Below are 19,758 nucleotides of genomic sequence, written 5' to 3'. Positions count from 1 at the left end.
TTCCAACAAAACATCCAGGGATTAGGAGGCCACAACCTCTCTGGGAAATCTCAGGGGTTCCCCACCCTCACATCCAGGAATTCCTGTCCAAGATCCCTTCTAAATCTCACTTTTCCCAGCAGGAAGCCATTCCTTGTGTCCTGTCCCTCCATCCCTTGTCCCAGGTCCCTCTCCAGCTCTCCTGGAGCCCCTTTAGGCCCTGGAAGGGGCTCCAAGATCTCCCTGGATCCTTCCCGGATCCAGGTGAACATTTCCAGCCCCTGGAAGGGGCTCTGAGGTCTCATTGGAGCCTTCCCTTCTCCAGGTGAACACCCAAAGCTCCTGGAAGGGCTCTGAGGGACTTTGCTTTCTCCAGATGAACATTCCCAGCTCCTGGAAGGGGCTCTGAGGTCTCCTTGGATCCTTCTTCTCAGGGTGAGCACCCAAAGTTTCTGGAAGGGCACTGAGGGTCCTTCTCTTCTCCAGGTGAGCACCCAAAGCTCCTGGAAGGGCTCTGAGGGTCCTTCTCATCTCCAGGTGAACATTTCCAGCTCCTGGGAAGGGCTCTGAGTGTCCTTTTCTCCAGGTGAACATTCCCAGCTCCTGGGAAGGGCTCTGAGGTCTCCTTGGATCCTTCTTCTCAGGGTGAGCACCCAAAGCTCCTGGAAGGGCTCTGAGGGTCCAGGTGAGCACCCAAAGCTCCTGGAAAGGCTCTGAGGGTCCTTCTTTTCTCCAGGTGAACATTCCCATCTCCTGGAAAGGCTCTGAGGGTCCTTATCTTCTCCAGGTGAACATTCCCAGCTCCTGGAAGGAGCTCTGAGGTCTCCCTGGATCCCTCTCCTCTCCAGCTGATCCCTCCAAACTCTCCCAGCCTGGATCCATGGGAATTCTTCTCTCCTGGCCACGCAGTGATGGGAGGTGCCCCAAAAGCTGAACTTCCCACCTCGTTAATTCAGAAATTCCGTTAATCCTGAGTGCCTGAAATCCTGCAGGATCCAATCCCAACTCATCATCGAAACCTTCAGGAAGGGGCTGACAAGAGCAGCTTTTGTTCCTCGTCCGCTTTGCAGTGACGGCTCCCACCGAGGACGATCCGGATCAAAATCCAGAGGAGGATTTCTGATCTTGACCTTTACCCATGGGGAGCCGGACCCCAAAGCCCCAACACGTGGCTTCCCCACCGCCACAACCCCGCCTTCAACCCTCGGGATGGTGACCTGGGAAGTGAGGGAATGCTGGAAGTGATTTTTCCAGCAGACAGATCAAAGAGGAGGAGGGGAAAAGAGCCGGGCTTATAAAACGGCGATTAAACGGGGAAAGGCGCTGGATCATTATGAACTGCAGACGGGCTCTTGCTCTGAGATGGTTCCTGCAGAGAGGGACATTATCAGTGCTGATGTCTGCCTCAGCAGCCGACAGCTCCAGCTCTGTCTCTCCCAGCAGGGGAGTCTCTGCTGAGGGCTGGAAAATGACATTTCTTTTATTTGCGCCGTGACAGTTATTATTTGCTTTATTTGCGTTGAAAAAACACCCCCCAAAAAAACACCCAACAAACCTAACAAGCCGAATTTGGAAAAAAGGATTTGCCCCGAGGAAGTGACGAATAGTCAGAGATCTGAGATTTTGGTTGGAGGATTCCGGGGAGGAGGGAGCTGTTTACGGTCTTTGATCAAAGACAGACGGCGGATTTGCTCGCAGCGTTCTTGGAGACACATCTGAGCTGAGGTTCTCCAAAGTTCTGCCTCTCCAGGGCACTTGGGAGCATTAATTAGCAACAGAATGGCCCAAATTTGGTCTAAAAATCAAGCCCATGTCCTCTCCTCCAAGGCCTTGGAGCTACACCCGTGGAGTGCTCCAATGACAAGGTCTCTGGTGTCAAGATGACCCCGAGGTGTTGGAAAATCTCTTTTTCCCAGCCCTGAGACCAAAAAAGAAGGCAGAATTCCTTGGATCTTGTTCTCAAGGTTGTTTATTTGCTCTTACCTATTACATTCTTCCTCTCACCTGCTGAGATCTGTCCAGCAGGTTGGGTTGAGGCACATTGACCACCCTTGGGGCAGGGTTATCTTTTTATACTAAAAACTACCTGTGCTTTATTTACAATAATCTATCACCTGTGTTAGACAGTCTGTCTCTAAACCAATCCAAAAGTGCCACCATCACAGCAGAAGATGGAGGACAAGAAGAAGGAGAAAGACAGAACACACCCAGATTCCTCCATCTTGCCTCCTGAACCCCCATTCTAAATCCCCAAAATTCTACTTCTTCACCCTGTGATAATTCACTATCATTCTATTCAAACTCTTGTGGCTTGTACATGCTCACACAAAGTTGGTAATTGTTTTTTCCATGGCTCAGGTGTTTGTGACTCCGTGCCACGGTCTCTGAGCCCCCTGCCAGGGTCTCGAGTCCTCCAGGGCAGCCAGAGGAATGTCCTGGGTTCCCACACTCCAGGATTGTTTTGGGATCTGCTGCCTCACACCCATGGCTTCAAGGGGTTTGAGGATGCTCAAGTGGCTGGAAAATCCCTCCATCCTTTGCTGCAAGTGCCACTGGAGGCTCTTCTGCCTCAGACCTGAATTCCTGCCCAAATCCTCTCCCAAATTCCCAGGATGGAGCCCGCAGGGAGCTCCATCTCCTGCCCTTCCTTCATCCTCACCTGCAGCACCACCCTGGAGTAATCTGGGATTTCATCCCTGGTTTTGTGACCTTGAAGGATTTGGGATTTCCTGATTCTGCCTCCTTGGCTTTGGCCATTAAAGCAACCATGGAATCATGGAATGGTTTGGGTGGGAAGGGACCTTAAACCTCATCCAGTTCAACCCTGACACCTTCCACCATCCCAGGCTGCTCCAAGCCCCGTCCAGCCTGGCCTTGGACACTTCCAGGGATCCAGGGGCAGCCACAGCTTCTCTGCGTTGGGATTGAGTCCATGCAGGATTTCAGGCACCTGGTGCCTCCAAGTCGGGATTTATGGAATTTCTGAATTCTCCAAACCCCATCCAAGCTGGCTTTGAACACCTCCAGGGATCCAGGGGCAGCCACAGCTTCTCTGAGTTGGGATTGAGTCCATGCAGGATTTCAGGCACCCAAGTTGGGATTAATGGAATTTCTGAATTACTGAGGTGGGAAGTTCAGCTTCTGGGGCACCTCCCATCCCTGTGTGTCCAGGAGAGAAGAATTCCCATGGATCCAGGCTGGGAATGTTCCCCTGGAGAGGAGAAGGATCCAGGGAGACCTCAGAGCTCCTTCCAGGAGCTGGGAATGTTCCCCTGGAGAAGAGAAGGGCCCTCAGAGCCCTTCCAGGAGCTCTGGATGGTCACCTGGATCAGGGAAGGATCCAAGGAGAGCTCAGAGCCCTTCCAGGGCCTAAAGGGGCTCCAGGAGAGCTGGAGAGGGACTGGGGACAAGGCATGGAGGGACAGGACACAGGGAATGGCTTCCCAGGGATAGATGGAATTTGGGAAGGAATTCCTGGCTGTGGCCCTGGAATGGAATTCCCAGAGAAGCTTTGGCTGCCCCTGGATCCCTGGAAATGTCCAAGGCCAGGCTGGAGCAGCCTGGGATCATGGGAGTTGTCGCTGGCCATGGCAGGGGTGGAACAAGGTGGGATTTCTGTTCCTCCCACCCCAAACCATTCTGGAGTTCTCCAGGTACTCCTACCACGTTGGAAAATCCAGGGAAATCTACAGGAACTACCAAAGGAGCACCCCAGAATTACTCAAAATTTGTCAAGCAGCAAATTTAGGACACCCTAAATTCCCAGCTCTGCTCCTAACCATGGAATTTCCACCTTGGACCAGCTCTGAATTCCCACCGCTCCCACCCCTCACTCCCTGCTCCGATGAGTTCATTTCCCACCCATCCCATCCCATCCCATCCCATCCCATCCCATCCCATCCCATCCCATCCCATCCCATCCCATCCCATCCCATCCCCTCCCATCCCATCCCATCCCATCCCATCCCATTCCATCCCATCCCATCCCATCCCATCCCCTCCCATCCCATCCCATCCCATCCCATCCCATCCCATCCCATCCCATCCCATCCCATCCCATCCCATCCCATCCCATCCCATCTCTCCCTGCTTTTTCCACCCCTTCCATCCATAAATTTAAATTTATTTCTAAATTCCTCCTCACGCTGCCTCCCGGGAGTGCAGACACATGACAGCACAAAAACGGCACCTTCTGCTCCCCAGCTCCCTATAAATACCTCAGGAGCATCTCCTGATTCTGAACGTCACAACTTATTTTGGTGCAGCTATTTTTAATTTTTTAATTTTTTTTTTTGCCACAGAGCAGCATAAGGATATAAAAAAAGGAATTTTTCGGCCGGGTCAGTGGTTTAAAACCTGGATCAGAAACAAGGAAATAACTTTTATTATGAATTTCTGAATTTATTTTTTATTTTTTTAATTCTATTTTTTTTTTTACCACAGAGCAGCATAGGGATATAAAAAAAGGAATTTTTTGGCCGGGTCAGTGGTTTAAAACCTGGGTCAAAACCAAGGAAATATGTTTTATTATGAATTTCTGAATTTAATTTTTAATTTTTAATTTTTTAATTCTTTTTTTTTTTTTTACCACAGAGCAGCGTAGGGATATAAAAAAATGAATTTTTTGGCCGGGTCAGTGGTTTAAAACCTGGATCAGAAACAAGGAAATATCTTTTATTATGAATTTCTGAGAATTTTCAAGGCTGGAAAAGACCTCCAGGGTTGTTGAGTCCCACCATGAATCCAGCACCACCACATTCCCCGTGTGCCAAAGGCCTTCCCACTTCATCCCTGGTATTTTTTCATTTTTAAATATTCATTTCTGCTCTTTTCTGGGATATTTTTGTCTATTATTCCCTACCTGGAACATCACCAAGCATTGGATTATTCAACAATCCAATATTAACCCCTAAAAGTTTTGCTGCAGCTCAATCCAACTGCCTGAAGAACACAGAAGTAAAAAAAAAAAAATTTAAAAAGTGAGAAAAGGTGGGGAAATTTTTTTTTTTTAATTTTTTTTAAAATTTCTGGTTAGGTCATACTTTATTGCACAGCGATTTGTATCTGCAAAAATAATTTTGGAAGGGTTTAGGAAACATCAAAATGATTCAAAGGCTGGAGGATTTGCCAGATTGAAAGGACTTCAAAGAGCTCAATCTCTTCCCTTTATCAGAAATAAAAATAAATTCAAGTGTTGGCTTGAAGTGGGGTAAAAGTCCTTCCACAGGGGGAAAAAAGGAGTTTAATTAGGGAGCAAGGGAAAAATCAAATTATTTTAATGTCAGAGGTATCCAGACAGGAGACAAAGCTTTATCTTTTTATGATATATCAAGGGATTCGTCATGAGAAAATTATTAGGGAAGTGGTGAAATTTTAATTTTTTAAGCAATGACAGTCTTCCACCCTGCCCTAAAAAAAGCAGGATTTTGTGACTTTCAGAAAAAAAAAAAAATCTACTTTATTTTTTTAAAGCTGTTGATTTGGCAAAATAGCAGTATTTAAATCAAATACTTGTTTGATTTTAAAGTATTTAAACCAAATTGTTGTTTGATTTTAAATAGGTAAATCAGAATTTTTTATCTTTTTATGTTAGATTTTTAAAAAGAAATTATTTTATACTATTTTTTATATAAAAGGTCTATATTTTATATATATTTATACATCATGTGTCAGATATCTCCATATTTCTAACAAAATCTCCAAGTTCTTATTCCATTTCCCATGAGCACCTTTGACTCACATGCTGGGGTGAAAATGGAGGAATTTGGTGCAAAATAAAAAGCACAATTTTGTGACTTTCAGAAAAAGAATCCTAATTTTTAACAAAAACCCCAAATTATTTGGCAAAATAGTGTTTAAGTCAAATACTTGTTTGCTTTCAATAGGTAAATCAGATTTGCCATCTTTTGATGTTGGATCTTATATATCTTTATGCCATAAAGATTTTATTTTAGATTTATTTTAGATTTCTAGATATCTTTTACTTTAAATTTTATGTATCTTTATATATCATAAAGATTTTATATAGATTGTATTTTAGATCTATTTTATGTATTTATATATTTTTATTTTAGATTTTATATACCTTTATATATCATAAAAATTTTATGTAGATTGTATTTTAGATCTATTTTATGTTTTATATTTTTTATTTTAGTTTTTATATATCTTTATATACCATAAAGATTTTATGTAGATTGTATTTTAGATCTATTTTATGTTTTATATTTTTTATTTTAGATTTTATATATCTTTATATACATAAAGATTTTATATAGACTGTATTTTAGATCTATTTTATGTATTTATATTTTTTATTTTAGTTTTTATATATCTTTATATACCATAAAGATTTTATATAAATTTTATTTTAGATTTATTTTAGAATTTAATTTTTTATTTTAGATTTTATATATCTTTATATACCATAAAGATTTTATATAGACTGTATTTTAGATCTATTTTATGTATTTATATTTTTTATTTTAGATTTTATATATCTTTATATACCGTAAAGATTTTATGTAGATTGTATTTTAGATCTATTTTATGTATTTATATTTTTTATTTTAGATTTTATATACCTTTATATATCATAAAGATTTTATGTAGATTTTATTTTAGATTTCTTTTATGTATTTATATTTTTTATTTTAAATTTTATATATCTTTATATACCATAAAGATTTTATATAAATTTTATTTTAGATTTATTTTAGAATTTAATTTTTTATTTTAAATTTTATATACCTTTATATACCATAAAGATTTTATGTAGATTGTATTTTAGATCTATTTTATGTATTTATATATTTTTATTTTAGATTTTATATATCTTTATATACCATAAAGATTTTATATAGGCTGTATTTTAGATCTATTTTATGTATTTATATATTTTTATTTTATTTTGGATTTTTTATATCTTTATATATCATATATCTCCGTGTTCTTATTCCATTTCCATAACCCCCACAGGGGAAAAATTAAATTTTTTCAGGCTTGGGAATTAGTGAAATTTAGGATTTTGAGACTATTTCCAACCACCCAGACCCAATCCTTGGGGAATAAATCCTGGAGCTGGCTTTGCCTTGGGGGGCTGGGCTGGACGACCTCGGTGAGCTCAGGAATTCCGAATTTCAGGGATTTTTTGGGAACTTGCCTGGTCGTTCATGAGCTGATGGCTCAGGGGAGTCCAGGAGCTGAGGCGGAGCTTGGAGCCAGCCGGGAATTTGGGAGCTGCAAATGCCATGGGGATGGTGGAATCTCCTTCAGCTGGGGCTGCAAATGGAAAAAAAGGTGGGGAAAAATGGAATTTTAATGAGGGATCCAATGGAACGAAGGTGGGTGTCAGCACTGTGATGTTATTTTGGTTTTACGGGAAAAAATAGAATTTTAACGAGGAAAAAAATGGAATTTTAGGGAGGGATCCAATGGAACGAAGGTGGGTGTCATCACTGTGATGTTATTTTGGTTTTATGGGAAAAAATAGAATTTTAACGAGGAAAAAAAATGGAATTTTAGTGAGGGATCCAGTGGAACGAAGGTGGGTGTCATCACTGTGATGTTATTTTGGTTTTACGGGAAAAAATAGAATTTTAACGAGGAAAAAAATAGAATTTTAATGAGGGATCCAATGGAACGAAGGTGGGTGTCAGCACTGTGATGTTATTTTGGTTTTATGGGAAAAAATAGAATTTTAACGAGGAAAAAAATAGAATTTTAATGAGGGATCCAGTGGAACAGAGATGGGGATTATACCTGGGCCATTCCTTCATTTTTATGGGAAAAATAGAATTTTAACAAGGAATCCAATGATTCCATAGAGTGAAGATGGGCGTTATCCCTTTGCCATTCCTTCATTTTCATGGAAAAATTAGATTTTAACAGGGAATTCAATGGAACGGAGGTGGGCGTTATCCCTGTGCCATTCCTTCGTTTTCATGGAAAAACCAGAATTTTAACAGGGAATTCAATGGAACAAATATGGGCGTTATCACTGTGCCATTCCTTCGTTTTCATGGAAAAAAACACCCCATAATTTTAATAAAAAATCCAATTATTTCATAGAACAAACATGAAGGTTCTCCCTGTGCCATTCCTTCATTTTTGTGGGAAAAAGTAGAATTTTAACAAGGAATTCAATGATTTCATAGAACCAAGATGGGCGTTATCCCTGTGCCATTAATTAGTTGTTATGAAAAAAAATAGAATTTTAATGAGGAATCCAATGATTCCATGGAACAAACATGAACGTTATCCCTGTGCCATTCCTTCTTTTTCAGGGAAAAAATCCCATAATTTTAATAAAAAATCCAATGATTTCATAGAACTGACATGAATGTTATCACTGTACCATTCCTTCATTTTTGTGGAAAAAAAAAGAATTATTTTCACAATTAATCCGATGATTCCCTCAAACAATGCCCATTCCATGGACATTATCCCTGTGCCATTCTTTGGTTTTTGTGGGAAAACCAGAATTTTAATGAGGGATCCAATGGAACAAAGGTGGCTGTCACCCCTGTGCCATTCCTTCGTTTTCATGGAAAAAATTTGAATTTTAACAAGGAATTCAATGATTTCGTAGCATTTCACGTGCACATAGCATATTTTTTTGGGGGGGGAAAAGAAAATATTTTAATAAGGAATCCAGTGATTCCGTAGACCAAAGATGGATTTTATCCCTGTGCCATTCTTTTGTTTTTATGGGAAAAAATAGAATTTTAACAAGGGATCCAACGGAACAAAGGTGGGCATTATCCATGTGCTGTTCCTTCATTTTATTGGGAAAAATTAGAATTTTAACAAGGAACCCAATGACTTCATGGGAGAAACATGAACATTATCCCTGTGCCATTCCTTCATTTTCATGGAAAAACCAGAATTTTAACAGGGAATTCAATGGAACAAAGATGGGAGTTATCACTGTGCCATTCCTTCATTTTTGTGGGAAAAAGTAGAATTTTAACAAGGAATTCAATGATTTCATAGAACCAAGATGGGCGTTATCCCTGGGCCATTAATTAGTTTTTATGAAAAAAAATAGAATTTTAATGAGGAATACAATGGAACAAAGGTGGCTGTCACCCCTGTGCCATTCCTTCGTTTTCATGGAAAAAAAAATTGAATTTTAACAAGGAATTCAATGATTTCGTAGCATTTCATGTGCAATGGTTTCATAGGACATTTTATGGGGTGAGGAAAAATAAAAGGTTTTAATGAGATTTTAATCCAGTGAGCCCATAGAACAAAGGTGGGCATTATCCCTGTGCCATTCCTTCGTTTTTATGGGAAAAATTAGAATTTTAACAGAGAATCCAATGATTTTGATTTCATGGAAGAAACATGAACGTTATCACTGTGCCATTCATTATTTTTAATGAGAAAAATTATAATTTTAACAAGGAATTCAATGGAACAAACATGAACGTTATCCCTGTGCCATTCCTTCATTTTCATGGAAAAAACAGAATTTTAACAAGGAATTCAGTGATTCCATGGAACAAACATGAACGTTATCCCTGTGCCATTCCTTCTTTTTCATGGAAAAAAATAGAATTTTAACAAAGAATCCAATGGAACAGAGATGGGCGTTATCCCTATGCCATTCCTTTGTTTTCATGGAAAAACCAGAATTTTAACAAGGAATTCAATGATTCCATGGAACAAACATGAACGTTATCCCTGTGCCATTCCTTCTTTTTCATGGAAAAAAATATAATTTTAACAAAGAATCCAATGATTTCCTAGCACAGCAATGACACAAAATGGAGAAATAATTTGAAATTCAGGTAGGTGAAGCTTTTTTTGTTTTTGTAGCCTCAATATCCATGAGAATAAAATCCTGGAAGTGCCCAAAAGAACCGGTGGGAAAGGGATGGAGCAACCTGGGAGAGTGGAAATTGTCCCAGCCAGCCCCAAACCATCCTGGGATTCTGGGGTTTCCCACTGGAACCTCTGTGCACTAATAAATAATTCATAATTAATTCATAATTAAGGTCTCAATCCCACAAGTGTTCATGATTATTCCTCTGAACAGGTGGAATCGCAATCCCTGGAAATTTTCCCAAAAAATGTAAATGTGGTTTGGGGGTGACCATCCTGAGATTGCAGGATTTTCCCACTGAAACCTCTGTGCACTAAACCAATAATTTAAAATTAATTAATCAATTAATTAATATTTAATAATGACCAAAGAATTAATAAATACTCAGTTATTTATACTTTGTAACTAATAATAATTAATAAATAATGAATAATTCATAATTAAGGTCTTAATCCCACAAGTGTTCATGGTTATTCCTTTGAACAGGTGGAATCGCAATCCCTGGAAGTTTTCCCAAAAAATGCAGATTTGGTTTGGTGGTGACCACGGTTGATGGTTGGATTTGGTGATCCCAAAGGTTTTTTCCAACCTTAACAAGTCTGTGATTTTCACAGGAATTTCCACACCAAATAAATCAGGTATTTACCAAAATCTCCAGAAATACGGAGATATCAGACATCTCCCAAAATCTCCCAAATTCTCCCCTTTTTGGGACACCAAATGTCAGAATTTTGTACAGATAAAGCAATTTCTCCATAAATCCTTGCCCAAACATAGAAAAAGGGATTTTTTTCCCCCCCTTCATCTTCTATCCTGCAGGATTAATTCCTCAGCTCTCCAATTTCCAGGCTGGAGCCTTCAGCTGCCTGAAAACCAAATATTTTCTTTACCACATTAAAAAAAAATTCCATTTCCTGCATCAATTTGTTCAGCTTTTTTTTTTTTTTTTTGCTCTAAACACCTCAGACCATTTTAAAGCTTCACGGCGGCAGGATGGAAAATGGGAATCTTGGGACAAAAGAAAAGCAAATCCATGAATTAAATCCCATATTGTGTTAGCAGCCTGTGCTGAACCCAAGCACATCAAAACCCACCCAAAAAAAGGGGTTTTGTAGCTACTCTCAGACCTTATTCCTTACCCAGACAAAATTCAAATTCCTCTCTATTTCAATGGATTTGTCTTCAAAAATCACTGTGGGATTTGTCTGGGCACATCGATTTTAGGTTTAATTTTTCCTTCCTTTCTGAAGTTATTATGTATACACAAATATAATATAAATATAAAAATAAATATAAATGATTATATTATATAGATATAAATATAGATATAGATCTAGATCTAGATCTAGATATATATAGATATAAATATACATATAAATATACATATAAATATAAATAATTATATTCTATAGATATAGATATAAATATAGATATAGATATAGATATAAATAATATCTATTATGTTTGATATATAATATAATATAATATAATATAATATAATATAATATAATATAATATAATATAATATAATATAATATAATATACATATAATATAATATAATATACATATAATATATCATATACATATACATATACATATACATATACATATACATATACATATACATATATATCAAGAAAATATATTTTAAAAACCACAAGCAAACAAACAAAACCAAAAAACCACCTGAAAAATAAGAAAGAAAAAACCCCAGAAAACCAAGCAAACAAAAAACCCCAATAAAACAAGAACAAAACAAAAAAAACCCAAAACCCAAAACCAAACAAACGAACAAAATGACAAAAAAAACCCCACAAAAAAAAAAAACAAACCAAAAACCAAAAAAACCCCAACTCAAAAATACCCCAAAGAAAAATCTGTTGTATTTTCCTCTCTGTGCTCAGGAAATAAATTTATAAAAATATGAGTTAAATAATAAATAAAGTAAAATATGAATAAAGGAAAATATAAATAAATATATATTTATATTTAACTCTATTTATTATTTATATTTATATTTTATGTAAATATATTTTTATATATTTATATAAAATATGAATAAAAATAATTAAAGTTACATGTAAATAAAGTTATAAAAATCTGAGATTTTCCCTTTTTTTTGGTTTTTTTGGGTTTTTTTTGTGCTAAAGCTCCTTAAATACCAAATTTCCTCTCCAACTTTAAAAAGCTGAAGGTTTTCAAACCGAGGTTTCACATCCACCTCCCTGTGCAAGCGAGTAGGTGGATATTTTGGGCCGGAATTTCTGTTTTGTTTCCCAGCTCAGCTGCCAAAAAAACCGGAATCAAACAGGTCCAGGCAGCCCCGTGGTGTTTTTCAGGGCCAGCTTTGGCCATTAGTCACAAACCCCACGGTCCTGTGCCAGGATTCCGCAGGGATTTGGGATCCCGCAGGGATTTGGGATCCCGCAGGGATTTGGGATCCTGGGGCTGGAACTGCCAAATTCCCAAAGCAGCTCTGAGGAGTGGGGGCTTTGGAAGGAGTGAGGAGGCGAAAACGGGGCTCAGGATGTGGGAAAAGTCTGGGGGGAAAATCGGGATTTGGGAAAAACGTGAAAGTTCAGGATCTGGGGAAAGTCTGAGAGTTCAGGATTTGGGGAAAGTCTGGAAAACTTCAGGATTTGGGAAGAGTCTGTGTGGAAGTTCAGGATTCGGGAAAAGTCTGAAACTTCAGGATCTGGGTAAATTGTGTCTGAAACCTCAGGATCTGGGAAAAGTCTGTGAAACTTCAGGAATTGGGAAAAATGTGTCTGAAAGTTCAGGATCTGGGAAAAATATGAAACTTCAGGGCTTGGGAAAAGTCTGTGTGAAAGATTGGGATCTGGGAAAAGTCTGATAAAAACTTCAGATCTGGGAAAAGTCTGAAAGTTCAGGATGTGGGGAAAATGTGTCTGAAACTTCAGGATCTGGGAAAATCCTGTCTGAAAGTTCAGATCTGGGTAAATTCTGTGTGAAAGTTCAGGATTTGGGGAAAATGTGAAACTTCAGGATTTGGGGAAAGTCTGTGTGGAAGTTCAGGATCTGGGAAAAGTCTGTGTGGAAGTTCAGGATTTGGGAAAGTTCTGAAACTGGGATCTGGCAAAAGTATCTGTGAAACTTCAGGGTTTGGGAAAAGTCTGAAACTTCAGGATTTGGGAAAAATATGAAACTTCAGGGTTTGGGAAAAGTCTGTGTGAAAGATTGGGATCTGAGAAAAGTCTGAAAGTTCAGGATGTGGGGAAAATGTTTCTGAAACTTCAGGATTTGGGAAAATTCTGTCTGAAAGTTCAGATCTGGGTGAATTCTGTGTGAAAGTTCAGGATTTGGGGAAAATGTGAAACTTCAGGATTTGGGGGAAGTATGGAAACCTCAGGATCTGGGGAAAGTCTCTGTGAAACTTCAGGATCTGGGGAAAGTCTGGGTGAAAGTTCAGGATCTGGAGAAAATCTGTAAAACTTCAGGATTTGGGAAGAGTCTGTGTGGAAGTTCAGGATTTGGGGAAGTTCTGAAACTGGGATCTGGCAAAAGTCTCTGTAAAACTTCAGGATTTGGGAAAAATGTGTCAGAAAGTTCAGGATCTGGGAAGTCTGGAACTTCAGATCTGGGAAAATCTGTCTGAAAGTTCAGGGTCTGGGAAAAGTCTGGAAAACCTCAGGACCTGGGAAAAGTCTCTGTGAGCCTTCAGGATTTGGGAACATTCTGTCAGAAAGCTCAGGATTTGGGAAAAGTCTGAGTGAAAGATCAGGATCTGGAAAAAGTCTGTGAAAGTTCAGGATTTGGGAAAAGTCTGAAAATTGAGGATCTGGGTAAATTGTGTCTGAAACTTCAGGATCTGGGAAAAGCCTCTGTGAAACCTCAGGATTTGGGAAAAGTCTGTGGAAGTTCAGGGTTTGGGAAAAGTCTGTGATGGGAAAGATTGGGATCTGGGAAAAGTCTGAAAGTTCAGGATGTGGGGAAAATGTTTCCGAAACTTCAGGATCTGGGAAAATCCTGTCTGAAAGTTCAGATCTGGGTAAATTCTGTGTGAAAGTTCAGGATTTGGGGAAGATGTGAAACTTCAGGATTTGGGAAAAGTCTCTGTGAAACTTCAGGATCTGGGAAAAGTCTGTGTGGAAGTTCAGGATTTGGGAAAGTTCTGAAACTGGGATCTGGCAAAAGTCTCTGTGAAACTTCAGGGTTTGGGAATAGTCTGAAAATTGAGGATCTGGGTAAATTGTGTCTGAAACTTCAGGATTTGGGAAAAGTCTGTGAAACCTCAGGACTTGGGAAAAATATGAAACTTCAGGGTTTGGGAAAAGTCTGTGTGAAAGATTGGGATCTGGGAAAAGTCTGAAAGTTCAGGATGTGGCAAAAGTCTGTGTGAAACTTCAGGATTTGGGAAAAGTCTGAAACCTCAGAATTTGGGAAAAGTCTGCATGAAAAATCAGGATCTGGAAAAAGTCTGAGTAAAACTTCAGGTCTGGGAAAAGTCTGAAAGTTCAGGATGTGGGGAAAATGTGTTTGAAACTTCAGGATCTGGGAAAATTCTGTCTGAAAGTTCAGATCTGGGTGAATTCTGTGTGAAAGTTCAGGATTTGGGGAAGATGTGAAACTTCAGGATTTGGGAAAAGTCTGTGTGAAAGATCAGGATTTGGGAAAAGTCTGTGTGAAAGATCAGGATCTGGGAAAAGTCTGAAACCTCAGGATCTGGGAAAACTCTGTGTGAAACTTCAGGATCTGGGAAAATGTGAAACCTCAGGATCTGGGGAAAGTCTGAGACTTTGGGATGCAGGGAATTCTGTCTGCAAACCCCAGGATCGGGGAAAAGTCTCTGCAGTTCCCTCCTGGGCAGCCGTGGAGGGGCTGGCCTGGCTCTCTCCCTCCGTCTGCAGGGCCCAGGGAAGGGCTGGGGGTGTCCCGGGGGAAGTTCAGGGTGGATTTTAGGAAACGGTTCTGGCCCAGAGGGTGCTGGGGCTGGAACAGCTCCCCGGGGAACGGTGACATTCCCAAAGCTCCAGGACAGCGCTCCCGGAGATGCTCAGGGTGGGAATTTTGGGGTGGATTTGATGATCTGGGTGGGTCACCTGGAGCAGTCACATTCCATAATTCCACAATTCCATATTTCCACAATTCCACAATTCCATAATTCCACAATTCCATATTTCCACAATTCCACAATTCCATATTTCCATAATTCCATAATTCCACAATTCCATATTTCCATAATTCCATAATTCCATAACTCAACAATTCCACAATTCCATATTTCCACAATTCCACAATTCCATAATTCCATATTTCCATAATTCCACAATTCCACAATTCCACAATTCCACAATTCCATATTTCCATAATTCCATAATTCCATATTTCCATAATTCCACAATTCCCCAATTCCATAATTCCATATTTCCATAATTCCATAATTCCATAATTCCATATTTCCATAATTCCATAATTCCACAATTCCACAATTCCATATTTCCATAATTCCACAATTCCACAATTCCATAATTCCATAATTCCATAATTCCATATTTCCATAATTCCATAATTCCACAATTCCACAATTCCATATTTCCATAATTCCACAATTCCACAATTCCATAATTCCACAATTCCATATTTCCATAATTCCACAAGGAGGGGAGGTTAACAAGGATCAAGGTATTGAAACACAATGCCCCAAAACAAAACAAAACAAAAATTCTATTTTCATTGTAAAAAAAAATAAAAGGAAATGTAGGAGCAGGTGGCAGGTATGATAAATATAAATAAAAATATAAAACAAAAGAGATTTGGGGGAAAAACCCCAAGTTTTGGGAGTTTGTACAGGGTTAAAAAGAGTAAAATTGCTCAGACCAGAGTCCCTGGGAATGGTTCACAGTTGGGATGGGAGGATCCCAGAAATTTGGATATGAAGGGGACACAAATTTCACAGGGCTGGAGACGGGAATGGTGCCTTGTAACAGCAGGAAAATTCCACTTGGAAACCACTGGGAACACCTCCATTGATTGCAGTAAAAGTTGGAATTTGAAAATAAAGTTGGAATTTGAAAATAAAGTTGGAATTTGAAAATAAAGTTTTAAAAAAGAAGTGATTCCACTGAAGAGAGCTCAACAATCCATAATGCTCACATCCCATTAACCAGGAATGCTGGAATAATTTCCTTTACCCGTGCTAATCTCTGCTAAACCCTGCTCAAAACAGCTCCTGCAGGAGCAGAGCCACTTTGGGAACTTCATGAACCATTTCTGGCACAAAACCCCTGTGGAGCAGCAGCAAATCCAAACAGAGACCCAGAGCACCAACCCTGTCCGCAAGTGCCACATCCCCGTGGCTTTGGGACATTTTCCCTTCCAGGGATGGGGATCCCACCACTGCCCCGGGCAGCTCTTCCAGTGCTTCACCACCCAAACGTCCAACCTGGCACAATCTGAGGTCATTTCCTGCAACCTGAGCCTCCCCTGGCACAATCTGAGGTCATTTCCTCCAACCTGAGCCTCCCCTGGCACAATTTGAGGTCATTTCCTCCAACCTGAGCCTCCCCTGGCACAATTTGAGGTCATTTCCTCCAACCTGAGCCTCCCCTGGCACAATTTGAGGTCATTTCCTCCAACCTGAGCCTCCCCTGGCACAATTTGAGGTCATTTCCTCCAACCTGAGCCTCCCCTGGCACAATTTGAGGTCATTTCCTCCAATCTAAACCTCCCCTGGCACAATTTGAGGTCATTTCCTCCAGCCTGAGCCCACTCTGGCACAATTTGAGGTCATTTCCTCCAACCTGAGCCCACTCTGGCACAATTTGAGGTCATTTCCTCCAATCTAAACCTCCCCTGGCACAATCTGAGGTCATTTCCTCCAACCTGACCCTCCCCTGGCACAATTTGAGGTCATTTCCTCCAACCTGAGCCTCCCCTGGCACAATTTGAGGTCATTTCCTCCAACCTGAGCCTCCCCGGCACAATTTGAGGTCATTTCCTCCAACCTGAGCCCACTCTGGCACAATTTGAGGTCATTTCCTCCAACCTGAGCCTCCCTGGCACAATTTGAGGTCATTTCCTGCAATCTAAACCTCCCCTGGCACAATTTGAGGTCATTTCCTCCAACCTGAGCCTCCCCTGGCACAATTTGAGGTCATTTCCTGCAATCTAAACCTCCCCTGGCACAATTTGAGGTCATTTCCTCCAGCCTGAGCCTCCCCTGGCACAATTTGAGGCCGTTCCCTCTCCTCCTGTCCCTGTTCCCTGGGAGCAGAGCCCGACCCCCCTGGCTGTCCCCTCCTGTCAGGGAGCTGTGCAGAGCCACAAGGGCCCCCCTGAGCCTCCTTTTCTCCAGGCTGAGCCCCTTTCCCAGCTCCCTCAGCCCCTCCTGGTGCTCCAGCCCCTTCCTCAGCTCCGTTCCCATCCCTGGACAGCTCCAGCCCCTCAATGTCCCTCTTGTCCCAGAGCTGTCCCCAGCACTGGAGGTGCCCCAGCAGTGCCAGCACAGGGGACAGCACAGCCCTGGCCCTGCTGCCACCCCAGAGCTGGGACAACCGAGGTGCCACCGGCCTCTTGCCCACCTGGGCACCCCCATCCATCGGGATCTGTGAGGACGCAAACATTGGGAACACCGGTGCTGACATTTCCCACCTTCCTCCCCGCACCCCGAGCCCGTTACCCCCTCCGCCTTCCCGACGGAGTTCGTGTCACCTCCCAGCGCGTTTTCTGTCCCCGCCCCGCCGTGCCACGCTGCGCTTGTCCCCCTGTGACGACAGTGGCACCCCCAGTGTCGCCCGGGATGTGTCCGCTCGTGCCCCACCGCAGCGACACCCGCTCCCCGCGCCCTCCCGGGGTCCCCCCGTGTCCCCCCGTGTCCTCTCACCTTCCTCCTCCCGCCTGCCGACGCCGCCACCTCCTCTTCCTCCTCCCGCCCGTCCGCATCCCGTCGCTATGGCAACCCTGGGGGGGGCGGTGCCAGCCAATCAGCGCCCGCCTCCTCCTCCCGCCCGTCCGCATCCCGTCTCCACGGCAACGCCGGGGGGTGCCAGCCAATCAGAGCCCCCCAGCGGGGTTAGCGAGGCCGGGGGTTCCGATCTACCTAGCAACCAGCCCCGCTCGCTCTGATTGGCTGAGCGGGGATGAGTGGGCGGAGCGAGATGGCGCGGGGGGCGTGGTCTCATGGGGGCGTGGCCGGGCGCTGCCGCCGTCGCTGCCGCCGCCGCCACCCGAGGGGCGCGCGCGGGACCGTGAGGGCGGCGGGAGCTGAGCAGGTAATGGGGACCCGGCGGGGACCCGGCGGGGACCCGGCGGGGCCGCGCTTCCCTCAGGGGCTCGTACTTCCCGCCCCGGGGACAGGTGGCCGCGGGGCTCGGCTCCCGTGCAGCGGGACGGCCACGCAGCGCTCTGCGGCCGGCAGCGCACCGGGGGATGCCGGTGCTGCGCTGGGCGGGCGGGCGGAGGACGGGGGAGATGCCGGCCCTGAGCGCCGGGAACGGGCCGGATCTGCTTTCCGTGAGGCCGGGGATGCTGGCCCGGGCTCCCTGTGCGGCACGGCGGCCCCGGGGAGGGGATGCGGGAGCCTCACCCGGCACGGCGGCCCCGGGGAGGGGATGCGGGAGCCTCATCGCCCTTTGCTGAGGGCTCGGGGATGCCAGAGCCTGCTCGGGGGGTGCCGGAGCCTCACCGCCCTCCGTTGAAGGCTCGGGGGATGCCGGTGCCTCACCGCCCCTCGTTGAGGGCTCGGGGGTGCCGGAGCCTCACCGCCCCTCGTTGAGGGCTCGGGGGTGCCGGAGCCTCACCGCCCCTCGTTGAGGGCTCGGGGGTGCCGGAGCCTTCACCGCCCTCCGCTGAAGGCTCGGGGGTGCTGGAGCCTCACCGCCCCTCGTTGAGGGCTCAGGAGTGCCGGAGCTTCATCGCCCCTCGTTGAGGGCTCGGGGGGTGCCGGAGCCTTCACCGCCCTCCGCTGAGGGCTTGGGGGTGCCGGAGCCTTCACCGCCCTTCGCTGAGGGCTCGGGGAATGCCGGAGCCTCACCGCCCTTTGCTGAGGGCTCGGGGATACCGGCGCCTCACCGCCATTCACTGAGGGCTCGGGAGTGCCGGAGCCTCAGCGCCCTTCGCTGAGGGCTCGGGGGTTCCGGAGCCTCAATGCCCTCCGCTGAAGGCTCCGGGATGCCGGCTCTGTCCGTACTCACCCCGGATCCCTCCGGACCCGCCGTGAGGGTGTTGCGGGCCCGGATCCGCCGCGCCTCGGCCGTGCGGCAGCGATGGAGGGGAGGGGATGGATGGATGGATGGATGGATGGATGGATGGATGGATGGATGGATGGATGGATGGATGGATGGATGGATGGATGGATGGATGCCGGTGCCGCCGGTGCTCTTGTTCCTTGTCCCTTTCCTAAGGGATGCTGGCTGGGCCGGCAGCCTGCCTGCTTCCCGTGGAGCTGCAGGATTTCCCTCTGCAGGCCCTTGCCATGGAATGGGAACTGGCAGAGAGAGGTGCCAGAGCTGTCCCTCCATCCCTGCCCAGAGGTGCTAGAGCTGTCCCTCCATCCATGCCCTCGGTGCAGGGATTCGATGAGCTTCAAAGTCCCCTCCGACCCAAACCATTCCATGACAATCATGGGGAAATGGTTGGGTTGTTCCTGCCTTTCCATCCTCCCTCCTTGCTCCTCATTGAAATAGGGGATGTGGGGGATTACGGTGTGGTGCAGGAGTGAACAGCGCTGGAGTTTCCTTCCCACTGAGTCATTCATTAGAATGGAGTGGGGAAAATGATTTATTCTCCTTTTGTGGCTGGGGAAGTGCAATGAATGAGTTCCTCTCCTTTCTCCAGGGTCAGAATTGGGTGGGGAATGGCTGAGAGGACATTTTTCTCTCCTCCAGGAGGAGTCTGGTTTGTTGTTTTATCTCTCCATTTTTCTGGGATAGATAACTTGGAATTAATCCCGTTCTTTCATTCTAAAGCCTGATGAGTTTTTCCTCATTGC

The 19,758-nt window shown here is 43.8% G+C and overlaps 2 protein-coding genes across 4 annotated transcripts in view; one reads left to right on the top strand and one right to left on the bottom strand.

The window, feature by feature from the left end:
• The window catches only part of FBXO16 (F-box protein 16), a 49,545-nt gene extending 31,803 nt beyond the window's left edge, over positions 1-17,742 (bottom strand). For both annotated transcript variants that reach the window (XM_066547638.1, XM_066547637.1), the window contains exons 1-2: positions 17,653-17,742; positions 7,142-7,260 (exon numbers count right to left, since the gene is read on the bottom strand). In XM_066547638.1, coding sequence (XP_066403735.1) covers positions 7,142-7,231 — 90 coding nt within the window. In that variant the 5' untranslated portion in view covers positions 7,232-7,260; positions 17,653-17,742. The remainder of the gene's footprint in view (positions 1-7,141; positions 7,261-17,652) is intronic.
• A 236-nt stretch (positions 17,743-17,978) lies between these two features.
• FZD3 (frizzled class receptor 3) overlaps positions 17,979-19,758 on the top strand; it is a 73,421-nt gene continuing 71,641 nt past the window's right edge. For both annotated transcript variants that reach the window (XM_066547635.1, XM_066547636.1), the window contains exon 1: positions 17,979-18,040. The gene's annotated coding sequence lies outside the window, so the exon portion shown is untranslated. The remainder of the gene's footprint in view (positions 18,041-19,758) is intronic.

Source organism: Molothrus aeneus, chromosome 3, assembly GCF_037042795.1.
Source record: "Molothrus aeneus isolate 106 chromosome 3, BPBGC_Maene_1.0, whole genome shotgun sequence".
NCBI lineage: Eukaryota > Metazoa > Chordata > Aves > Passeriformes > Icteridae > Molothrus > Molothrus aeneus.
Note: the sequence above shows the minus strand (reverse complement) of the source record. Positions and strands in the feature narration are given on the sequence as shown.